General features: G+C 39.8%; 1 protein-coding gene across 3 annotated transcripts in view; it reads left to right on the top strand.

Moving 5' to 3' along the window:
- Nucleotides 1–24,023, top strand: part of nup93 (nucleoporin 93) — a 128,042-nt gene that overhangs the window by 86,653 nt on the left and 17,366 nt on the right. For all 3 annotated transcript variants that reach the window (XM_080187122.1, XM_080187119.1, XM_080187123.1), the window contains 13 exons: nucleotides 5,255–5,383; nucleotides 6,499–6,573; nucleotides 8,260–8,352; nucleotides 9,653–9,792; nucleotides 10,006–10,138; nucleotides 13,341–13,498; nucleotides 14,105–14,270; nucleotides 15,534–15,627; nucleotides 16,330–16,521; nucleotides 19,638–19,764; nucleotides 20,679–20,751; nucleotides 20,839–20,883; nucleotides 22,314–22,430. In XM_080187122.1, the coding sequence (XP_080043248.1) occupies nucleotides 5,255–5,383; nucleotides 6,499–6,573; nucleotides 8,260–8,352; nucleotides 9,653–9,792; nucleotides 10,006–10,138; nucleotides 13,341–13,498; nucleotides 14,105–14,270; nucleotides 15,534–15,627; nucleotides 16,330–16,521; nucleotides 19,638–19,764; nucleotides 20,679–20,751; nucleotides 20,839–20,883; nucleotides 22,314–22,430 (1,542 nt within the window). The remainder of the gene's footprint in view (nucleotides 1–5,254; nucleotides 5,384–6,498; nucleotides 6,574–8,259; nucleotides 8,353–9,652; nucleotides 9,793–10,005; nucleotides 10,139–13,340; nucleotides 13,499–14,104; nucleotides 14,271–15,533; nucleotides 15,628–16,329; nucleotides 16,522–19,637; nucleotides 19,765–20,678; nucleotides 20,752–20,838; nucleotides 20,884–22,313; nucleotides 22,431–24,023) is intronic.

The raw sequence follows: 24,023 nt of genomic DNA, 5'->3' as shown, positions 1-24,023 counted from the left end.
TAAATGTAGCTTTGACCACCCCAGCAAAGTTCCCTAATGACCAGAATGCATTGGGGAGCAGCCCCCAGTGGGCACCGATTTTTTTTTTCCCCTGGCACCAATATCACTTAGCTCACTGTTGCAAAACTGAAAATTTAACCCCTTGTCTTTGAATTGCAACATGTGTAAGTCTGTGGGGTGTGTGGTGTGTTAACCTGAGAATGCCTAATTCTTCCATTCAAATCTAGTTTGCCACAAACAGGTAAATAAATCTGCACAACTAGAATTGGAAATAATGCTCAGTCAACCAGCAGCACCTGTTATTTGAAGTTTTTGCTGTCAGAATTGATGTTTTGATAATGGATGTCAATTCTTGATTTTGACATTACATTAATATGACAACTCCTCCTTTCTCCAAAATAAAGTTCGCACAGTCCCATACCTCCAAAGAATTAGTTTTTTATTTGATGAATTTCAGCTATATTTTTAAAAACTTTTTAAAATGGGTTTGTGTATTTGATAGATCTAGCCTAGCAGAGACCCAATCAAATAATTTTACTTGAGTGAGTTATCAAATTTAACTGTATTTAAAATAGCTATGTTCTCATTCCACTGTTCCTCACAGCAGAATGCACAAGGCATCCCAAGAATAGTAGAAAATCAGGAGGTAAAAGGAAGGGACACATTTAAAATAATCACTATCACTAGAGAAAAAGTAATGGGAAAACTACTGGAAATTGAGTGTGACAAGTCCACTAAATCTAATGGCCTGTGTCGTAGGGTTCAAATAGGAGTGGCTAAAGCAATGCTAGATATATTGGTTGTAACCTTTAAAAAATTCCCAGTGGGTTGGAAAACCATGAATAGAACCATAGAACCATAGAACACTACAGTACAAAAATGGCCTTTTGGTCCTTCTTGGCTGTGCCAAATCATTTTTCTGCCAAGTCCCACTGACCTGCACCTGGACCATATCCCTCCACACCCCTCTCATCCATGTACCTTTACAGGTTTTAAATGTTAAAAGTGAGCCCGCATTTACCATTTCATCTGGCAGCTCATTCCACACTCCCACCACTCCGTGTGAAGAAACCACCCCCCACCCCCCCCCAATATTCCCTTTAAACCTTTCCTCCTTCACCCTTAACCCACGTCCTCTAGTTTTTTTCTCCCCTAGCCTCGGTGGAAAAAGCCTGCTTGCATTCACTCTATCTATAGCCATCATAATTTTATACATCTCTATTAAATCTCATTCTTCTACACTCCAGGGATTAAAGTCCTAACCTATTCAACCTTTCTCTGTAGCTCAGTTTCTCAAATCCTGGCAACATCCTTTGTAAACCTTCTCTGCACTCTTTCAACCGTATTAATATCCTTCCTGTAATTAGGTGTCCAAAACTGCACACAATTCTCTAAATTCAGCCTCACCAATGTCTTATACAACCTCACCATAACATTCCAACTCTTATAGTCAATACTTTGATTTATAAAAGCCAACGTTCCAAAAGCACTCTTTATGACCCTATCTACCTGTGATGCTACTTTTAGGGAATTATGTATCTGTACTCCCAGATCCCTCTGTTCTACTACACTCTTCAGTGTAGTATGTTGTATGTTTTACCTTGGCAATACCTCACACTTGTCTGCATTAAACTACATCTGCATTTTTCGGACCATTTTTCTAGCTGGTCCAAATCCCCCTGCAAGCTTTGAAAATCTTCCTCACTGTCCACTACTCCAACCTTTGTGTCATCGGCAAATTTGCTGATCCAATTTACCACATTATCATCCAGAACATAATATGTGTTCAAGAAAGGAGGGAAAAAGACAGTGGCATACTGGAGGCCATTTTTAAAAATTTGTTTATGGGATGTGGACATTCGCTGGCTGGGTCGGCATTTATTGCACATGTCTGAAGACAGCTGAGAGTCACAGCCACATTAGTGCGGGTCTGGAATCATATGTAGGCCAGGTGAGGTAAGGATGGCAGATTGCTTTCCCTAAAGTACATTAGTGAACCAGATTTTACAATAACAGTCAGTGGTTTCATGGTCACCATGAGACTTTTAATTCCAGATTTTTATTTGAATTCAGATTTCACCATCTGCTATAGTGGAATTCAAACCTGGGTACCCAGAGCATAACCCTGGGTCTCTGTCCAGTGACAATACCAATACATCACCACCTCCCCTTAATGTCTGTTTTGGTAGTAAAAAGACATTTAGAAGATTGTAATATCAGCCAGAGTCAACTTGGTTTTGTGAAAGGAAAATTGTATTTGACAGTAATTGGGGATAAATAGATTGCAAACTAACTGATGGAGTGCCAAAGTGATAGTACTGCAGCCTCGAGTATTTACAATCTATATAAGGAAGGACCCATTGTAACCAAATTTGCTGACTCAACAGAGATGGGTGGGAAAGCAAGTTGTGAGGAGGGTACAAACAGTCTGCAAAGGAAGAGAGATAGGTTAAGTGAGTGGCAAAAAGTTTGACAGATAATGTGGAGAAAATGTTATTTGAATGTAGAGAGATTTGGGTGTTCTGCTGTAGAATCACAGTATGTAGGAACAATAAGTAATTAGACAGGCAAATGGAGTGTTGGCCTTTATTGCAAAGGGGATGGAATATAAGTGATGGAGCAAGATTATACACCTAGAATGCTGTGAACAGTTTTGGTCACCTTACTTAAGGAGGGATATACTTGCATTGGAAGTAGTTCAGAGAAGTTTCACTTGGCCGATTCCTGGGATGAAGGGTTTGACTTATTAGAAGAGTTGAGCAGGTTTGACCTATCCTGGGAGTTTAGAAAAATAAGAGGTGATCTTACTGAAACCTCAAAGATCTTTTCTGGAGAAGAGATATTTTGTATTATCTCAACAAATTGTGACTACTGAGGGTGACTCTGCGATAGAGAAATAGGGCTTGACCAAGAAATGCTGAGATGATGTTTCCCTCGTGGGAGATATTTACAACTGCAGGGGTTGGGGGGGGGGGGCATAATTCCAAGATGAAGGGTGCCCCATTTAAGGTGGAGATGAGGACTTTCTTCTGAGGGTTGTTAATCTTTTGAATTACCTTTCACAGAAAGTTGGGTCAAAAGTTGACCAAGGTTGGGTCATTGAATGTATTCAAGCTGTGTTAGACAAATTTCTTGTTTGACAAGGAAGCCGAAGGTTATGGGGAACAGAGAGGTGGAGTTAAGGCTACGTTCAAATCAACCATGATCTTATTGAATGGTGGAGGAGACTTGATAGGCTTAGTGGCCTACCCCTTCTATTTCTAAGGTTCTTGCGTTAGCCCATAAGAATTTTTAATATAAGTGTCTGCGCAGTGACACCTTTTAAGAACTTGGATTAAATGGAAGTAGCTAATTCCCGTCTCTTCAAGTCTTTATAAATATTAGCACTGACAGTCACAGCCAATACCTGACAAATAGCTACCCATTGAATCCTATCTCAGGAATAGTTATCATCCTCTAGAGAAGAGATATTTTGTATTATCTCAACAAATTGCAACTGCTCAGGGTGACTATGCAATAGAGAAATAGAGTTTGACCTATTTCAGTTAGCCTGTGATATTTTTATATTTAAGTGGCATGTGAAAATTTGTATATGGATCTGCAATACAATGTCAGATTAATCTAGCCAAGCTAATGTTAAGTTGCTGGGTGCGCGTTGCACTTTTCACGTAGTAAATCTATATCATCAATCTGTAATCCAAACTTCTTAACGTTTCAGTTGATGTATTTTTGTTGTAACTTTGTATAAATTTAGGTTGTATGAAATTTGAGAACAGCTGCTGCAAAACAAGGCACCATCCAATGACTTTGTTGCTGCATTGTTCCCTAGTGAAGTTAAAATAAATACTTTCTGCGTTGATCCATGATGCTCAGTTTAGAAGTAATAGCTTCCAGACGTGATCTGAAGAAGGAACCTATTATGAATTACATCATCCAATAAGAAGATAATGTTCCACAGTGCTGTATATTTAATAAATAACGGGGCTGTTTGGAGGTGGGTGGTTCTGGGGAGGAGCAGGGAAGAATACATTTTCACCTTGATCCTGGACGATATAAAATAAAACTTTGATCAATATAGTTTCAGCAGTTAAAAACAGAAAATGCTGCCAGATCTGAATTTCTCTTTTGCAGCATCTGTGGTGAGAAAAACCGCGTTAATATTTTAGATCGGTAATATTTCAGATTTATCAGAACTCAGGTTTCCAGCTGTAAGTTACATTCCAAATGCCAGATGGAAATCACATGAGAATCCAAGAGAAAACAACACCATTGGCTAGAAATTTCAAGATGATGCAAGGGGATTGTCATCTTGAATGCCTTCACAAGTCGTGTATTTGTAAACAGTTTCTGCCACCATGTTTAACAGGGTTCACTAATATCCTTTAGAGAAGTAAATCTGCCAAGCTTATCTGGTCGGGCCTACATGTGACTCCAGAGCCATAGCAATATGGTTGACTCTCAACTACCTTCTAAAATGGTCTGGCAAGCCACTCGGTTTCAAGGGCAGCTAGGGATGAGCAATAAATGCTGGCCCAGACAGTGACGCCCATCTCCCATGAATGGATAATAAAAAAATGGATGACACAAGCTGCTCGTCTAATGCTCACCTCCAACAGTTATAACCGTTATGTATTTCCTGAAGAGTTAGAGCCCAATGCTTTGTAATTGCTAGAATAAGCTATCCAATCTTCAACTTCGATTCCAACAGGGAGTGTTCAAATCACTTGTATTGGGACAATGTGAAAAGTCCCCAAAGCTAACACCAACTCAGCAACTGTAATACAACTGCGACGGTGTTATAATCTGGTAATGGCAAAATCTAATCTTGTTTTGAATACCTTCCAAAGAATGTGATTAAATGTTTGCTCTTATTGATACATGTTAAGGATCGAAAAACAAGATGATTCATCGTCTCTAAGTCTTCGTGTTGCTGTCTCTCGCAGTCCTAACGTTCCAACTTGCAGTAACTCCATCATTCAGACTTGCAATATATTTGCAAGATTTCATATCAATATAAGTTTTAGATGAAGGCATTTTTCTACTATAGAGCATTATTTGACCTATAATCGCAGATAGTGTTCATCAAAAATAGATGAATCAAGGTTGCATGGTTTGCTGATTGGCATTTATATTTCAAATGTAATTTAAGACCACACCTAAAGTTTTACTGGTCTGTATTTGTATTAAACATTCCATTCTCTTGTGTTCAGTGTGGTTCAAAAACATTTCTTAGTTCTCTGTATTGTTTTGACAGACATTTGCAATGGCAGAGAGATATCACTGGGAATCCATGCTGGTGGAATGGGAACACGAGAAGCAGAAGATCCTCCATACCCTCCTGACATCAGGGGAGGATGCTCTTGACTTCACACAGGAAGCCGAGGTAAGTTGCAAAGCAGCTTAAGAACGTTAGGATACAGAATAAGCGATGCTGTTAATTCCACACTTCGATCCAGTTTCAGCAAAAATAAATATCAGTAGGGAAATTGTCTCTACCATCCTAAAATTTCTGAAAATTTGTAAAACAAACTTGTTAAACAAATCACCATGCAGTAAAATATTTTCGATACTGAAGCTTTCGATTCTGTTTCATTTAAAATAATGGTGGTGGGGCAAATTTCAAAAAGGTAAAATTTGACACAACACTAAACATGATTTTTTTATAAAGTTAATGTATGAAAGTAACAGATTTCAGAACAAAAAAGTCACAACAATAAAATGACAATTTTAGAAAGGTAATAAATACATTCATTCGAGTGTGAAAGAGGAAGTGTGCTTATGTATATCCAACTCACTCCTGGGCAAAGTCTCTTCGTCCCTCACCACCTTTTGTCAGTCCCTGCCATCCCCAGCTCTCCCCGCTCACCCTCCCTCCGCTCTCCCCTCACACTCTACCCTTCCACTCTCCTTCTCCGCGCTGCACCTACTCAACCTACCTTCCCCTATTGCTTGCTGCCGCTCTCCCTCCCGCCCTCCCTCCTGCCCTCCTCTTCTGCCCTCCTCTTCTGCCCTCTCCCGCACCCCCCTCCCCTTCCCCGCAACCCATTCACTGCTCACAGTCATTCTGCACTCCAATATGCTTCCTCACTCAAACACACGGTTGACACTGAGCAAACATACTCTCCCAAGCTCACTCGTTGGCATGCACAGTCCCATTGCTAGCTCAAGCCTATGCTCGCTCTCTCCCTCCTTTGCACCTGCCCTCCCCCCCCCCCTCCACCACACCCATTCTATTTCTGTGGAATTTATCTCAAGCATTCTTTACTCCAGGAACAGAGAGATTAAGACTCTGATATACTAGCAGTGTGTAGTACTGCATCCTTATAGATTCCTGTCAGACATAAGTCACAAGTTCAGGAGAAAGTACAAAATGGGAATTTTCTTTGTACACTTTTATCTTTTAATCAAGCAGGTGTTCTTGGCTTGAAGGTCCATAAATTGATGTAAAAACATTATTCATAGTAATGCTTAATGTCTGCTATTCATTTTTATGGACAGCCAAGTTTTGTCAGTGAAATGGGACCACCAGGACGAAGTGTGATGGACAGTGTGGAAGTGGCATACGCTCGGCAGGTAAGTAAATGCAAAGTATCTGCTGGTTTGAGCCTTTTGGAGGTCAGACAAGTTTTCAGTTCTGGAGGTTCACACCATCGCTTTACTGAAATGGTATTTAGTCACTTCCACTCAGTGTGGGATTTGTCGCAAGAGACATTTGCAGATTTTTTTCCTTTGAGTTTTGTTGTATACAGTGGGTCTGGCGAGATGCATACTAAACTTTAAAGAGAGCATGTGTTTTTTATTGTCTGTTCATCTGTATGTACAGTCCAACTCCATGCTGTGGGATCAATTAACATTTTGACAAAGAAAATGGCCAATAGGATGAGCAACCACAAAATAATTGGAAGAAATACATTGAAGGGGAAGACCAACAAAATGTTGAGAGAAAGTGGAAGAAAGTTGAGATCTACCCATAGGATTAAAATGGAAGATTTAGCATTGTAAACTTTAAAGAAAAATGATCATTTTAAAGATCTATGTAATTTATGATTGAATGGAGATTTGATATTCCACAAATATAAATTTGTTTCTTAGGGTTAGAGGGAGTGTGCAGCAAGAATCATGACTTAGTACACAGTTGAAAAGCCTGTTACACCTTGTTCGACAAGGTGCAGATTTTGTTTTACAGAGAAACTATTATTGTAAAAAGCAAATAAGTGATTTCTAATTGATTTCTGTTTATGTTGACTACAACAGTGCACCCTGTGGAAGATCAAGGATATGCTGACTGAAATTATTAACTGTGTGGACATCAGAAATTGCTGTCATTTTCACAGACTAATGACAGTGAACACTGACAGTTCAACTGTTCTTACAACTGTTAAATACATGGCAATAGGAATAAGAACATAAGAAATTGGAGCAAGAGTAGGCCATCTAGCTCTTCGAGCCTGCCCCCGCCATTCAATAAGATCATGGCTGATCTGTCGTGGCTCAGTTCCACATTCCCGCTCTCTCCCCATAACCCTTAATCCCCTCGCTTATCAAAAACCCATCAACCCGCGTCTTAAAAATATTTAGCGAGGCAGCCTCCACCACCTCAACGGGCAGAGAATTCCAGAGATTCACCACCCTTTGAGTGAAGAAGTTCCTCCTCAGCTCCGTTCTAAACCGCCCCCCCTTTATCTTGAGGCTGTGCCCCCTAGTCCTACTGTCCTTTCTGAGCGGGAAGAGTCTCTCCACCTCTATCCTATCCATCCCATTCATCATCTTATACGTCTCAATGAGATCTCCCCTCATTCTTCTAAACTCTAACGAGTACAAGCCTAGTTTATTCAGCCTCTCCTCATAGCTCAACCCCCTCAACTCTGGCATCAGCCTAGTAAACCTCCTCTGCACTCCCTCCAAGGCCAAAATATCCTTGCGTAAGTGCGGCGACCAAAACTGCACACTACTCCAGCTGCGGCCTCACCAATGCCCTATACAGCCGCAGCAAGACCTCCCCACTTTTATATTCAATCCCCCTCGCTATGAAGGCCAGCATCCCATTAGCCTTCCTGACCACCTGCTGCACGTGCAGGCTGGGTTTTTGCGACTCATGCACAAGGACCCTGAGGTCCCTCTGCACCGTCGCCTGCTGCAGTTTTCTGATGCTGTTACATATCTTGTTCACTTCTGTTTTTTTTCCCTTGATATTCTTGCAAGATCCCTCTGTCTTAAAACCACGTTTACCATGTTGCCTTTCCTTTCTGCTCATCGTAGATCTATGTATATAATGAGAAGGTAGTGAATGGACATCTACAGCCCAGCCTGGGAGACCTTTGCAGCACTGTAGCTGAGTCTTTGGATGACAAGGTACCCAGATCTAAAAGTTTCAACTGTCGTATTCATTGGTATTTAGCCATTTAGTGTCAAACATTGGCCAAAATGTTGAATTGTTTTAAAATGTGCTTTGCTTGCTTTTCGTTGTTATTGTAGTCCAGATTTTTTAAAACTTTTTAAGGTCAGTGTGCCTCTGAGACAGTGTGTTGTTGGAATGTGATATTAAATTTGCCTGAAAGCTGAAGAAATGCAATGAGTTAATTGCCCCTTTTCTATACTTGTTTTGTTTGCTTACGGTTCACCTTTGTCTCTTTAGCATGTCTCTCTTGCTCCTGTAGCACCCTGAACATTGAAACGTTTCTGATGAATTTGCCGGGTGGAAGTGACCCATCCACCTAACAGCCATTCATTACAGCCTAAGAATCTTGCATGTTTGGAGAGTGCTCGATTTGGCCCCGATTATTCTGGTCAGGTCATAAAACTTCAGTGCAAGGCACATTAGCGTCTTGTGACATTTATTCTATTCAACGCTTATGGTTGCTGAAGTGAGCTGTAGATTATTGAGGCACAAGTTTGTGTTTTGGCTATCATTGGAATTGAATCCTGGTGATGGTTTAGCATCTTGACTGTGAAGTGGGTTCTTTTGTTGTGAAATGCACTCAGCTCTGTTGTGTCATAAACATATCCAGTGGAAGATCCATACTCTTTCCTTTTGGCTTGAGAATAGTATCTCATACAGTGGAATGGAGCACTAAAAAGAATAACAATAGATTTTAAAACATAGGGCTGAGGAAAAGAATATCTTGTCTGCTCACAAGATTGCTTTAGACTGTAATTGTGCAACATTTGCAAAAATCTGGAAATGCAATGGAAAAAATCTTTGAAAGGTATGTATTATGTATTATTCAGTACAAATACCTGCTCTAATAATGTAAAGTTTCCAGGAAGAAAAGTAAGCATTATTTTCCAGGAGGCAGTGTTGTAGTGGTGCTGTCACTGGACTAATAATCCAGAGACTCAGGGTAATGTTTTAGGGACTTGGATTCGAGCCCCACCATGGCAGATGGTGAAATTTGAATTCAATAAAAATCTGGAATTAAAAGTCTAATGATGACCATGAAACCATTGTTGATTGTCAGAAAAATACATCTGGTTCACCAGTGTCTTTTAGAGAAGGAAATTTGCCATCTGACTGACATGCGACTCCAGATCCAATGTGGTTGGCACTCGCAAGCCACTCAATTCAAGGGCAATTAGGGATGGGTAATAATGCCCAAATCACATGAATGAATTTTAAAAGGCTGTTGCACTCACTTGACTAATTTGTTTGTAGAATGTCTCTGAACTGTGGGCCATGGTGAAGCAGATGACTGATGTCATGTTGGTACCCGCCACTGATGCACTGAAGAGCCGTACCAGTTTAGAGATGCAGATGGCATTTGTAAGACAAGCCTTACATTTTCTGGAGCAGAGGTGAGGTTTATTGAGGAATATTGCTAACTAAAGTATCTTCTGTATTATTTCTCAACTACACAAAGTAATGTCTGAGAACTGTTTCATAGCTGTTGGTTATTCAGAGCAAATGGAGTTAATTTGAACACCATTTGCTCAAGGCCATGATAGAGTTGGAGCTTAAGTTCCAGTGCCACCCATTGCCTGACTCATTTTCTTTACTTTCATTCATAGCTACAAGAACTATGTAATGGCAACAGTCTATGGAAACCTGCACCAGGCTCAACTAGGTGGTGTACCTGGAACTTACCAACTAGTTCGTAGCTTTCTTAATATTAAGCTGCCTGCTCCTTTGCAAGGACTTCAGGTAATTGTAATCAAAATAGTGGTAATGTTTTCTGCATTTTGTTCAACATTAAAACATAAATGAATAAAATAACCATTTGATTTTAAGGTTCAGGATTTTTAATCTCCCAAGTCTCTCATTTTGCTGTTTTTAATCAATTTTTTTTATCAACCAAAGCAAAACTTCAAATACAATAAAGGTTTTTTGGAAATAATCTTAAGCATGGTGGAGCCACTGTGACTTGGACTTAAAGGTCAAAGGAAAACACTAGTGTTGGCGGAAAGTTTAAAGACTAGCTGTATGAACCATGTGAAAGTGATGGTTATTCTCACTTCTAGTTGCTGCATGTTTTAGACTTGTGCACTCTCATCCATTAGAAATTGTAACTCTTTCAGCATCATTGTTTTGGGGATCATTCAGAAAACAATGTGGTAGACACATTGAATTTGTTTGCAGTATTCCCAAAGGGATCTGAAGGCAGTTACCAGTAAAGGAATTCAGGAATTTCAAATCACTATTTAAAAGCCTAGACTATTAGCTACATATATTTAAAAGCAGCTTTTTTTGTCGTGCTGCTTTTTTTTTTAAACAGTATCTATGATAACTCTAAAATAGTGATTGGGTTGAAATGGGGGTGGCAATTCTTCCAAAAGTGCTGAATTCACAGGAACTCCGTTCTAAATCCAGCCTGTTCTCGGTTCAGCTTCTCACTTGAATCTCCACTTCGTGTATTGAAGAGGTCCCAGAGGGAAATTTCATTAAAAACCCCAGAGGACGGGGCCTATTTGCACCAGAGTTTGACAGTTCTGGAACTCTGCGCATGTGCGGTGGCCTCAAGTTGTCAACCTCCCATTTGCTGGCCAGCCTGGGACCCCTGCAGTGCCGCCCCTCCAGTCCCCAGTCCCCACTCCCCACAGCCCGGAGTGCCCTGATGCTTGTGGGGGGTGGTAGGCCCGTGCAATGGCGATTTTCCCCCCACTTCCCTGGGCAGACCACCCCCAGCCTGCCCCAATTGATGCCCTCCCTCCATCCCAGCCAGATCCCAATGCAGAGTGGCAACAGGACCCCAATCGCACCTGGGTCCCACCCACAGTAGGCCCTGTCCCCTTGGCACTGCCCAATACTCACTGGGCAATGTCAAGGTGCCCTGGGCATGGACACTTTGCCCTTTGGGCAGAGTCAGGGGCCACAGGCTGGCACTGCCAGGGTGCCCATACCTAAGGGGCACCACCCCCCTCCCATTGCCCAGCCCTCTGGGGGCCCAGATTGCCTCCCCCCACCCCTCCCCCTCATTCCAATGTGGCCTCCCACTAGTTGCCCAAACGTGGAGAGCTAGTCTGAACCCTGCCGAAATGAAGTACACCTGGTGGGGTGGGAGATTCAATCAGGACCTGAAAGATTCCAGTAATGAGCAAATATGCATATTTAAAATACATGCTGAAAAGATTGATATTTCTTACCTGCCTTCCTGCCGGTTTCCAGCATGGTCTGGATGGCAACTGTTCACTGGCTTTGGGAAACACACATGCATTCCTGGCATATGCATAAATCCCTGTTCAAGGCCGCAAATGCGCATCTCTCACCACGACCCGCCAGGAAAGTTGTGGGCCCCAATAGGAGAATCGTGGTCGGCTTTTCAATCTGGAGTATGTAACATCAGTGTGAGATATTTGAAGTCTGGACCTGTTTGAAACTTTGAGGACCGAGATGGAACCTGAAGCCGGTTTTGCAATCTGCAACTTGTTCTGTTCACACCTGGAAATTCCTGAAACAGTTAAGGAGTAACCAACAATTCGGGACAAAATTTAGAGATCACATCACAGGCAATCTATCCTGAAATTTGATTTTGGATCAGCCAAAATGTCAAAATTGTTGTGAAATGAACCAAAATCAGAATAACAATCAGAGCACCTTAGAGCTCACAATTTAATCCTTTTACATGTGAAAATAATTTTGGCACCCTTAAACAATCTGTAATGTGCTTTGTCCCATGTGTGGAGAAATGTATTTTAAAATAATGACTTTGCACCCAGTTACACCAAAAATTTTAGGTGTACACAATATGTCCTTTCAGAACTGACATCAATGAAGGAAATTCACGTTCTCTGCTTCCTTGCAAATTAGACAAAGTTACATTAATGAACGATGAATGTCCTCCTGCATCAGCACAAATGATCAAGGCAATTTGGGCAGCGTGTAAAAATGGACTCGTCATGCATGCTACTTTAATCTATTGTGTCAAACATAGTTTTTCCCATGAAGTCTACTGACTTCCCTCAGGACCTTGGCTACATTTGCTCTTTCCGTGCTTTTTGTAAAGAATCTGTTTTCTTCCAGTTTCTCTGTTGCATCTGTTCTGAAATTTCCACCATCCATAACTATGCCTCTAATGCCTTCATTTTTCCTTCATCAAGGATTTTCCCCCAATGTGGTTGAGAAATCCCTTGAGCATGTCCAGTGAATTTCCTGCAATTTTGCTCTATCCTTTTCCACTTCCCCAAAATCACATAGGGGACGCCTCATTCTCGGCTTCACCCATCAGTCTGCACATTCAATGCATCATCATCATCTACTAGTTGCACCTCCAGATATAGTGCCAGTAATTGAACAGAAGTGATGCAATGGATTTAAATTAATTAGTTAAAGAAGGACAGCGCTTGTGGCACAGTGGGTAGAATCCCTGCCTCTAAGCCAGAAGTTCCTGATTCAGGTCCCACGCCAGGACTTGATGGCCACAAAAAGTGCATTCATAACACAGGTTGATTATCAACTTTAAACCCTTCCAATGTGCCGTCGGCAGGCAGTAAGAGAAGGAGAGTTTCCTAGTCATCTGCAGAAGGCAATGACAAACCAATGGAACTCCTTGCATAACCATGGACCCACACACAAGTCCAAGATCACTAACGCTCTTCCATGGTACCTGAAGAGAGAGGGTTGGAGGGTTTGTACGTTTTTCTTTCAAGGATGACTGATGGGATATAGGAACACTGCATTATGTGATGGTCAGTGATAGAGGGATTTGTAGAGATGGAAATACATCACACATACTGAGCCACTTCAATTAAAAACCAAAAATTATCGATTGTTGCACAGAATCTGTTGATACAAACTCTGAGCTACTTATTTTTGTTGTTTTCTTGTTTATTGATAACATGTTTGTATTATAAATACTCATCAAAAATCACACTGGATAATGTTCTAAGAAAGGTGTTTTAACATCTAGGACGGTGAGGTTGAAGGTCAGCCAGTTTGGGCCCTCATCTACTATTGCTTGCGTTGTGGAGATTTAATGGCAGCGATGCAGGTGGTGAATCGTGCGCAACATCAGCTGGGGGAATTTAGCAATTGGTTCCAGGAATATGTTCAGGGTGATGACAGAAGGTAAGAGTTATATTAAACTCGAGATTTTTGACAGATAATAGATAAAATCAATGAGCCTTGCTTTAATTGCTCTAATTTAATAGATTATGAGAGGAATAATTTTTAAAAATACGTCTTCAACTTGTAGCGTGCTCATCTTTCAAATGGGTATAATTTCAAATATTACCCAGTGGTTTCAAAGCTCTTGGAGATATTCTGATGGTGTGATACAGTTGTGTAAATGGAACGGTATTTGCTCTTTCAGAATGAAAGCAGAGAGAAAGGTTAACAGTCAAAATTACTTTACCCTAGAACTGTTTTATTTTAAATAAAAGGAAATTGGGGATGCTACGTAGACAATCCCTCAAAGGCATCTTGTATGAACCTAAAGAGGATAAAAGTCAGGATGGTGAGTGGTCCTTTGCAGACCAGCATTGACTTGGATGTGAACATTTCAACAGAAAAATAATGATGGGAAAGTACTATAAAGCTCAACTGAAATGATTGTGTATTTTGGGTAAGAATACAGAGATTGAAAATTTAGTGTGTTTACTTGCACATATTCAAAATGATTTCTCTGGCTCTTGACTTCTCTTTTTCTCTTTGAACTTGTTTGGTCTTTCCTAGGCTGCCTCCCACAACAGAGAACAAACTTCGCCTACATTACCGCCGTGCCCTGAGGAATAGCACAGACCCATATAAAAGAGCAGTCTATTGCCTGATTGGTCGATGCGATATTACTGACAACCACAGTGAAATTGCCGATAAGACAGATGACTATCTCTGGCTGAAGGTATTGGTGCTTACTTAATTCTCTTTCTTTCTTTCATGTATGACTGGAAGGGTAGCAGTGTGGACAAACCCGGTAATACTTTTCACCTGACTGTTGACCTGATTTATGTCCTCCTTCTTCCCAAGGTTTGTGACTATTGCTCAGTTTAAAAATAATTGGATGTGTACCATGTTTGTATTTTCAGTACAGCATTGTAAAGTATCATTGGACTGTTGAAAATACAAGGTCATCCAGAATTCAATCATAAAATGCAATTTGTGCTTGTTTCAATTTAATTATTTGTCCTAGTTCTCTGCCAGTGACCATATGAAGTAATTCATTACCAAGTTTAGCATCAAACAGTTGAAAGCTTCATTAGGCACTGCCAATCAGTGTGTAATGGGGCAAGTAATATTAATATGTTGACATCTGTAATACTAATAACTTTGATCAAGAAATTACATTGGAACTACAAGTTTATCTCCCCAAGTGTTTTTTTTTCCTCTGTTAATCATTGATTTACTTAGTGAAAATGAATACCTGAAATATATCTCTTAGTCATTTGGAAAGTGATGCTTTCCATAAATACAGAATTTAGAAGATATAATGTACAAGAACAGAATTATTCGCCAACCTAAAATTAATTCCAGCGTAGGTAACTAGTTAAAAAATGCTTTTGTGTTGACTGCAAAGATCCAAAGTGCTTTTGGCTTGTGCAGTTTAATCTAGTTCTTCACAAGCACAGGCTACACAATTTAACACTAAATTGGTCACTTAACACAGAACACAAGAATAAATAACGTGTGAAATTGAAATATCAGACCAGTCGAGGGATTTGGTATTATTGTTGGATCATGTGGGACACTGTTACCCTATTTGTCATATCCAGTGAATGAAATTCCCTATTTTTGTTGATACTTTTCTGTGAGTTAGCAGTGCTAACCACGGTGCTGTAGTATTTAGCACTGCTGCTTCGCAGCACTAGATATCCAGGTTCGATTCTGCCTCGGGACACTGTCTGTGTGGAGTTTGCACATTCTCCCTGTGGGTTTCCTCCGGGTGTTGTGGTTTCCTCCTACAGTGCAAAAGATGTGTGGGTTAGGTGGATTGGCCATGCTAAATTAACCCTCATGTCAGGGGAATTAACAGAGTAAATATGATGAGTTATGGGGATAGGGTTTAGGTGGGATTATGGTTGTTGCAGACTTGATGGGCCAAATGGCTGTTCCCTGCACTGTCGGGATTCTATGTTGCACTAAGTGTTTTCTCATGTAATATTTTCAGCTGAATCAAGTCTGTTTTGAAGATGATGGCAGTAGCTCTCCTCAGGATAGGCAAACCCTGCCACAACTGCAAAGCCAGTTGTTGGAGGAATATGGTAAGTTTCCTGTGCTAAACACTTTTTTAATTTGACAGACCCAGCTGTCTGCAAGCATTTACCCTGGCAATCTGTGTATTGAAGTCTCTACGCTAGCTAGTACTCCAGATGCTCTAGGTGAAGTGCATCACATTAGTTCATTCAGATGGCGTGCAGTTTTTGAAGAAAGGGCGTATGGTTTAATGTCACAGGTTTCAATAGTGCATTGGTGAGCACTAGGGTTAACTTAATGATTTTTAATAAAACTACATTTTACTTTGAACTTCAGGCAAATCACTTCTGGAGAATCTATCTACAACTTTTGTAAACTAACAAGTACCTTTAACTTTGGTAAATTAGTATATTCCCTTTAAGTACAACAAAAGATGTAGAGTGCATCATTTGCAGCTCAATTGCTTTGATAACTGGAAAACCAGTATTTGTTAGTCTTAGTAATTGCAAGGATTTCTGGCCTATCAACAATTCATCTAGTTTTCATATGTGGAAAGCTTTTATTCATGCCATCTCGTAATTACAGCTTTGCTCTGTTTCTATTCAGGGCGATTTGATTATTACGTTAATTACGATAAGTGAATCATAGAAATAAAGACAACTTCTGTGCTGATTAATTTTCAATGTTCCCAAAGTTGTTGATCCAAAAAGTTGCAGTTAGTCAAATCTTTCATTGTGAACCTGAATATGTTCTTTCCTTCTTCCCTCCAGGTGAATCTCACTTTTCAGCAAACCAACATCCTTTCCTGTATTTCCAAGTCCTTTTCCTTACAGCCCAATTTGAGGCAGCTATTGCCTTTCTTTTCCGTATGGATCGACTGCGGTGTCATGCCGTGCATGTGGCATTGGTTCTTTATGAGTTAAAACTTCTTCTGAAATCATCTGCCCAAAGTGCACAGCTGTGTAAGTACAGTGTTGGAACTGTCCTCTGTGGGTCCTTTTAAATGGTTTGAAATAGGTTTTCAATTCGCATTCTGCTGGCATTCTTCAATTAAAGTCTCCAACAAGAAGTTTAAGAATTTGGCATAATCTCAGTCACTGCCAACTTTCCTTTCCCAAAAAGAACTAATGTGACCAGTATATTTTTAATAGTGCTGAAGTGAGATCTTGGTTTTGCTCAAAATACCACAATCTGTTGAGGAAACAGAATCATGCACCACTGAAGGAGTTCCCTCTGTCTGTGTAAGAACTGTGCTGTAGTCCCATTTTCCGAGCCTAGCAATTGTTTCCAAATATACATCCAATTCCCTTTCGAAAGTTGCTGTTGAACCTGTTTCCACTACCTTTTCAGGCCATTCATTCTAGGTTATAACTTGTTGCATGAAGATGAATTCTCATCTTCCTTGCCTGATGCCAATTATTATTAAATCTGTCCTTCTGCCAGTGGAAACAGTTTCTCCTTGTTTACCTCATCAACACAATTCATAATTTTAAACACCTCTGTTAAATCTCTTCTGAACCCCTTGGGCTTTTAAAAATAAGATAAACACAGCTTCTCTAGGCTTTCCATATAACTGAAATCCTTCATCTCTGGCACCTTTCTGGTAAAGCTTCTCTGCATCTCTCCATGGCCTGTACTTAATGACGTTATATCTGTAACACAATGCTTTCAAATAGTTGATTTTATGGATTTGATGGCAGCGGTGTGATAGGTGAACATAGGAGCAGTGTAGGCTAATCAGATCCTCAGGGCTAAATTTAAACTCCATTTTCCATCTTTATCCACAGCTTTTGCTGTTCTTAACTAACAGAAATATATGAATCTGAGTTGAAAGCACCAATTGACCCAGTAACCACAAGTCTTTTGGGCACAGAGTTCCAAATTTCTACTGTGCTTCATTTGATAAAAATCCTTTCTGATCTTGCTTCTGAATGACCTCTCCCTACTTCTATTCCCTTGTTCCAGAATCCTTATCAGAGTAAATAGTTCCTCAGTATCCATCCTTCATCATTTTTAAGATCTTTGTTAGATCACCCTTTATCTTTCTATACTAAAGAATCTGTCCCTCTAATCCTTTAAACCTGATGCATTTGATTAACTTCCAGCCAAGATCACTTTAACTCTGTATTCAGAACTGCCCGTATCACCCAAGTGGGACTGTTAAAGGACACAATATGGTTACCTGGCACAGAATGGACTCTGGGAAAAGACATGAAGAGGCACTGATTTTGGGCACAGACGGTACACAAAGAGTTAAAACCTGTAGTGTTTAAATTACTGCAGGAAGCAGGTCAGATCTTGAGGCACCTTAAACTTGAGATAAAAGCAGACCCAAAACAGTGAGTTTGATAACAAGATCAACCACTAATAGGGGGACATAATTGTATATAACATGATCAGCCACTGATAGGGACATAACTGCATAAATGTATCTACTCTATGTACGACGATGTAATAACTGTCAATGTCTGCACTTGTCTATGTATAACAATGTGCTGTCAATGTCTGTACTTGTCTACTCAATGTGTAACGATGTGCTAATGACTAATGTCCGTACTGTCTATTATCTAACAATGTATAAAAGATGCTCAACTACCATTGTGTAGTTGAAAGGGTGACTGCCTGTACTGTGGAGTACTAACGCTTCTCCCAAAGCTTTGTTCGAATAAAACTGTTTGTTGAACCTCCAAGTCTGACTCCGAAGTGGTGATTTTCCCACAACAGGACTGACTGGGTTTGCGCAACAAGCACAGAGGATTTACTGTACAAACTAAGCTTTGGCTCAGAACATTTGGACGCAGGCCTCAGTTCTAATCAAATTTGTTATTCGTTTCCTATCACCCTTAGGAATTGGTATGCCAAGCACATTCATGCATCTTATTCAAGTGGTTGTTGACATTTGAGTTTGAATGATGACTGCTGTTAGTTACTGAATAGTGGATTTAATCACAACCAATTCCCATTTCCTCCTTCTGATACATGGTTTAGCTGGGGTGCAAACTTCAATTTCAGGAACTCTTTCAAGTTTATCCCATCCCTAGGGTGCTGAGTCTAATTGCATTGGCTGCATTAAGGTATAACCTGTGGATTATTTTTGCCATGTCTAGCTCAGCTCCTTATGGTCTCAATCATTTGAATCATTGGGAGGGTTCTTGGTAGGCATTAGTGTCAGGGGGATTTAAGGTAAACACGTGGGGTTACAGGGCCTGGGTGGGATTATTGTCAGTTCAGACTCGATGGGCCGAATGGCCTCCTTCTGCACTGTAGAGATTCTTTGATGTGGTGATTCTATGATTTACATTACAACCATGGAGATGAATTATATCTGCCAGAAATCATACTTAAGTACAGTCAAAAGGGTTTAACCTCAATATCCTTTGCACCAATAAAATTGAGAGGTGTTTAAACTCAATCTTCAGGTTGCTTAATAAAAAATTTTCCTAGTTTTCCAGTCCAGTGATTTGGATGGATATTCTACACGGTGGAAAATGACTTGGTAACTAAAATTGAGAGTCAGTTTTACTTTTAACAATTAACCTAGGCTATTCCAAAGTCATTGGCTATGTTTAGTTTGTTCATGAGACCGATCATGGAATTTTCCGCATTATTGGTACTCTGCTCAAGACTTTTCCTCCTGTTGCCTTGTTGTAAATAGATGAGCATTGTTTGCAGGCATCTTCAAAATTATTAATATTAACATGAGGCAAGATGATTGTCATGCCATGTATTTGTCCCTAGGTGCTTTCAAAACTTAACCATCTTTATTATAATGACATATCCAGTAGCCACATTTAAGACTCCAGTTCAGAGTATGATGTTTTTGTAGCAAGAGCTGGTTCTCTTGAATATGTAATTGATTTTGGGCCTTCTGCTCATCATAAATCTCTCAAAATAGTTACACTCGTGCACCTTCAACTTGATTTCTTTGTGACTGATTTTGACATTCTCTTGAGATTTTCCTGGCCAGTCGCATTGCTTTCTTTTTAAAGGAATATCTGGTTTCATTTTTTTTAAACTGTGTTTCTACATTGCTATACTTTTCAACCTTTTATAATTCAGTTTTATAACCTTGCAACAGTGAGTCAGAACAGTGCTGATCCCCGTCCAATGCGACGCCTTAATTTCATCCGTCTGCTAATGCTGTACACCAGAAAGTTTGAGCACACTGATCCAAGAGAGGCACTCCAATATTTCTATTTCCTCAGGTAATATTTCCGAATATCTGCCAGTTGCAATTTTGGAACATTCAGGTGCATTGTTTAGTGCTTTATTGCTTTTAGCAAATTATAATTTTAATAGCAAAGCAATTTTTTAATTCATGTGAAACGTTTTCAAGTGCACTACAAGCTGAATCGTCATACAAATTTTATTTTGATGGGACAATGTGAATGTATGTTGATAAACGAGGTTATTGCAGAAAGTGGTGGAAATCCAAAGATGTATATGAAAGGAGTAATTTAATCAGCGGGGCAAACTGAGGGGCTTTTAAAATAGCAGATCATCACTACGAGGATGGCAAGATAGCCTTGAATGTGTTAAATTCTATCCATTTATAATATATCTTCAGTTTTATGAGGCAGTTTTATTTTGGGATCAGATACAAATAAAGGTGCAGCTATTAATTCTTTGAGCGTCTTGTCCATGTATTTTGGATGATAATCACAGAAGGGTAATCATTAATTCATTAATTTAGTGGAAAATGACCTCTGTTGCTCATTAATGTTTCATCTGCAGATGATTTATATAGTGTTTAATATGGGTATGAAATTATTTTATCAATCAGCACACAGTTCTTCAATTATCAGCTTTCTATATTTCAAACATGTCATAGTTCACACAGACATTTGTGTATGATATGACCATGGAATAAATTGAGAAGCAGTTTCTCCACTATCATGTAAATGAACAGCGCGTGTTCAATTGCACAAGGAGTTGATAAAGTTCATCTGGTTGCCTGCCATGGTTAATGATACAATTTCAATCAGAATAAATCAGAGGTGCTAAGGAAAAATGGAGAGACCAACTAGAAAATGGCTTTTCAACCTGCACAATATGCTCTGGTAACTCAGCTGTCACATTGGATTGAGGCTTATTTTGTTCTGTCTGCTGTTTCGTGCAGAAATGAGACAGACAGTCATGGAGAAAACATGTTCATGAGATGTGTCAGTGAGCTTGTCATTGAAAGCCGAGAGGTAAGCATTGTACTAACAGACTTTCTACAAAAACTATGGTATATTCTGTTTATTTTTAAAATTAACTTTTTTATTCTTTATTTCTAGTTTGACATGCTACTTGGACGATTAGAGAAAGATGGCAGTCGAAAGGTAAAGGTGACATTAGATATTTTTGCCCCGTTCTCTTTAAAGATGTCATTTTGAAAGGTTACTACTTCTAATGATCTGTAGGCTGAAGTTAGGGCAACTGGTTTTGCTGCATCCAACTGTGTAATATGATTTTAGAGGTGTCTGTAGTTCCACCAAGGCTTCAAACTGGCCTGTCTTTATTTTGCTGTGTTTCTTTTTCTTCCCATTTTCTCATTCTGAAGACAGCAATGGATGCTGACAGCATTTCAACTGTATGCCCAAGTAGTCATGCCCGCATGGTGAATGAGTACCAATTACCTGGCTACACTGGACATTGCTGCCAACTTTGTTCTGTCTACTTGTGGTCCCCACACTCTCACAAGCAGTGGCGGTCATTCTGTACCGATCTGGACCATGGGCCTGGCCTTGGCAAAGCAGCCAACGTAATTAATTGAATGTCCTCAAGCACCGTGGACATTCTCTCTCTTCCAACTTCTTCCGTTGGGAAAAAGATGCAAAAGTCTGAGGTCACATACCAACCGACCCAAAAACAGCTTCTTCCCTGCTGCTGTCAGACTTTTGAATGGACTTACCTTGCATTAAGTTGATCTTTCGAGAGCTATGACTGTAACACTACATTCTGCACCCTCTTGTTTCCTTCTCAATGGACGGTATGCTTTGTATCACACGCAAGAAACAATACTTTTCACTGTATGTTAATACATGTGACAATAATAAAGCAAATCGAGTCACTTCAAAAAAAGTGTAAGGAAACTGAGGACTATTGTAGCTTTATCATTGACATCCATAGTAATCAGCTCATTTGGCGTTGACCTACAGGCACTGGGCTATGGCTACTAGGAGAATTTCACAGTAACTTCATTGCAGTGTTAATGTAAGCCTTACTTGTGATTAATAAATTAACTGGTTGACCAAAGCAAATTACTCAACACGCTTATTTTCGAGATTTGTCTGTCTATGACTTCTATATATTTTACAAGTCTTAAGTGCTTACCTAGGCGTTGGTGGTAAACATGTTTTTTTAACCAACAATACTGTAAATAGTAATTGCAACTAATATTTTAGATATGTAATTTGTATTCTGTTTGTTAAAAAAATCCAGTTTTTTGCACTCTGATTTAATTATCACATGTTTAACACCCAATGATCACGTTAACTAATCTCTGAGCAAGGTTAGCAAGGTTTAGGTGTGACATTTTATCCTCAGTGAATGAGATCCCTTAACCCAGTCTCAGTTGCTCGGTGCTGCTGCACTGTAGGTGAAATTTCTAATTCCTGCACCAACCCTTCAGTGTGCCATTCTGATGGTCTTTTTAAATAAGCTTTGTCACCTAGTTACCATGAAAAATTTTAGTGGGATTATGCAAATAATTGAAACCAATTGCAGAATGCCATTTCTTTTACTGTAACCATTTTCTTTCACTGCTCAGCCTGGTGTTATCGACAAATTTGCTGGAGATACAAGAGCTGTTATCAATAAGGTAGCTTCAGTGGCTGAAAGTAAGGGCCTATTTGAAGAGGCTGTGAAGCTTTACGACCTGGCCAAGGTAGGCAGGAGTTATATACTTTCTAACTGTTAAGAAGACAGGATTTCCTAAAACTGCAATGAAATTACGGCTTTATAGCAGATCTTTTTATGTTTAAAACTATTTGCATGAATTTTGAACAGTGCTTTATTTTGCATTGTTATGTTTTCTAAAAGGTGATTTCTCATCCTTTCCCGTCCAGGATCCCAGGGACATTTTAATTTAAAAACAAATGTTGATCTTTCAGGTGCTTTGTGTCTACTAATATTTCACAACTAGTGAAGAAAAAGTGAAGAAAAACATTCCCAAGGCTCAGCCTACATCACCCTACATTAAGTGATGCAAAGCGAGTTGCTTCAATTGTGCTTTTTCCCTGGGGCTTCCCTGCCCTATAATATCTCAGTTAAAAACAGAAACTGATTTAGTGAGGAATCATGGGCAGGTACCCACTGCTCTAGAACTCCATCATCACCTTGCAATATTTATTTATTCTCTAAGGCTGTGCCAGTATTACTTAAATGTCTTTATTTCAGAACCAGCGACTGAGGTATTGTAATGTGTCTTGTGGATTTTTAAACAAAAACACTTCTTAAAACATGAAGTATTCTAGTTTATAATGCCCTGGTACAGTGAATTGGATGTTACCAGTTTATGGTTCATCTGATGTCAGCCATCCTGTATATTACAATCAATGATTCTATGGTTGGATGTACTGAAAACAGTCTCATACAAGATGAGCAATTCTGTGAATAGTTGGAACATACATCATATTATGACTGACTCATTATTCAGACCTATTTGAAACTCTGCCTTTATCTTTTAATTTTCATTGAAAGATAGTGCACTACCCTACCCAAATGCACATACTCCCTGGCATTAATTTGAGTGCTTGGCCCCACTAGAACAATTATCACTGATTATTTTTTTTGAACAATTTTTAAATGGAAAGGCAGCCATTATTTACTAGTAACTTCCCAGTTCTATTCATTTCAGTCGTGGAGTCTGTAAGTTTGCTGACATCAATTTTCACAGCCTTTAATTTTCCCATGCATAATAACCCAAATTTGGCAGGCCATCAGTAACAGTAACAACCTCTAGGAGGAGCTGATTGTGATGTTACTTGTGTCTGCCTGAACCTTGATGCTGAATGTAATAGTATTCAAAGAGCCTTTCATCACCTTCAGTTAGTAATTTATTTATTACAGGGTTTTCACCAGGAGACACCTGCAGCTTTAATAAAGTATTAAAGCAACGAGTCCACTATTTCAGTGAATTGGATCACATTATTATGAGGGCTTTTCCACTTGGCTCTAGATGCCTGTAGAACATAGAACATTACAGCGCAGTACAGGCCCTTTGGCCCTCGATGTTGCGCCAACCAGTGGAACCAATCTAATGACCCTCGAACCTAAACTATTCCAATGTTATCCATATGCCTATCCACTGACCATTTGAACGCCCTTAAAGTTGGCGAGTCCACAACTGCTGCAGGCAGGGCATTCCACGCCCTTACTACCCTCTGAGTAAAGAACCTACCTCTGACATCCGTCCTATAACTACCACCCCTTAATTTAAAGCTATGTCCCCTCGTGTTAGTCGTAACCATCCGAGGAA

This window comes from Carcharhinus amblyrhynchos, chromosome 4 (genome assembly GCF_965287045.1).
Source record: "Carcharhinus amblyrhynchos chromosome 4, sCarAmb.v2.hapA, whole genome shotgun sequence".
NCBI classification, from domain to species: domain Eukaryota; kingdom Metazoa; phylum Chordata; class Chondrichthyes; order Carcharhiniformes; family Carcharhinidae; genus Carcharhinus; species Carcharhinus amblyrhynchos.
The sequence above is the reverse complement of the archived record's forward strand: the minus strand, read 5'-3'. Positions and strand labels throughout refer to the sequence as shown.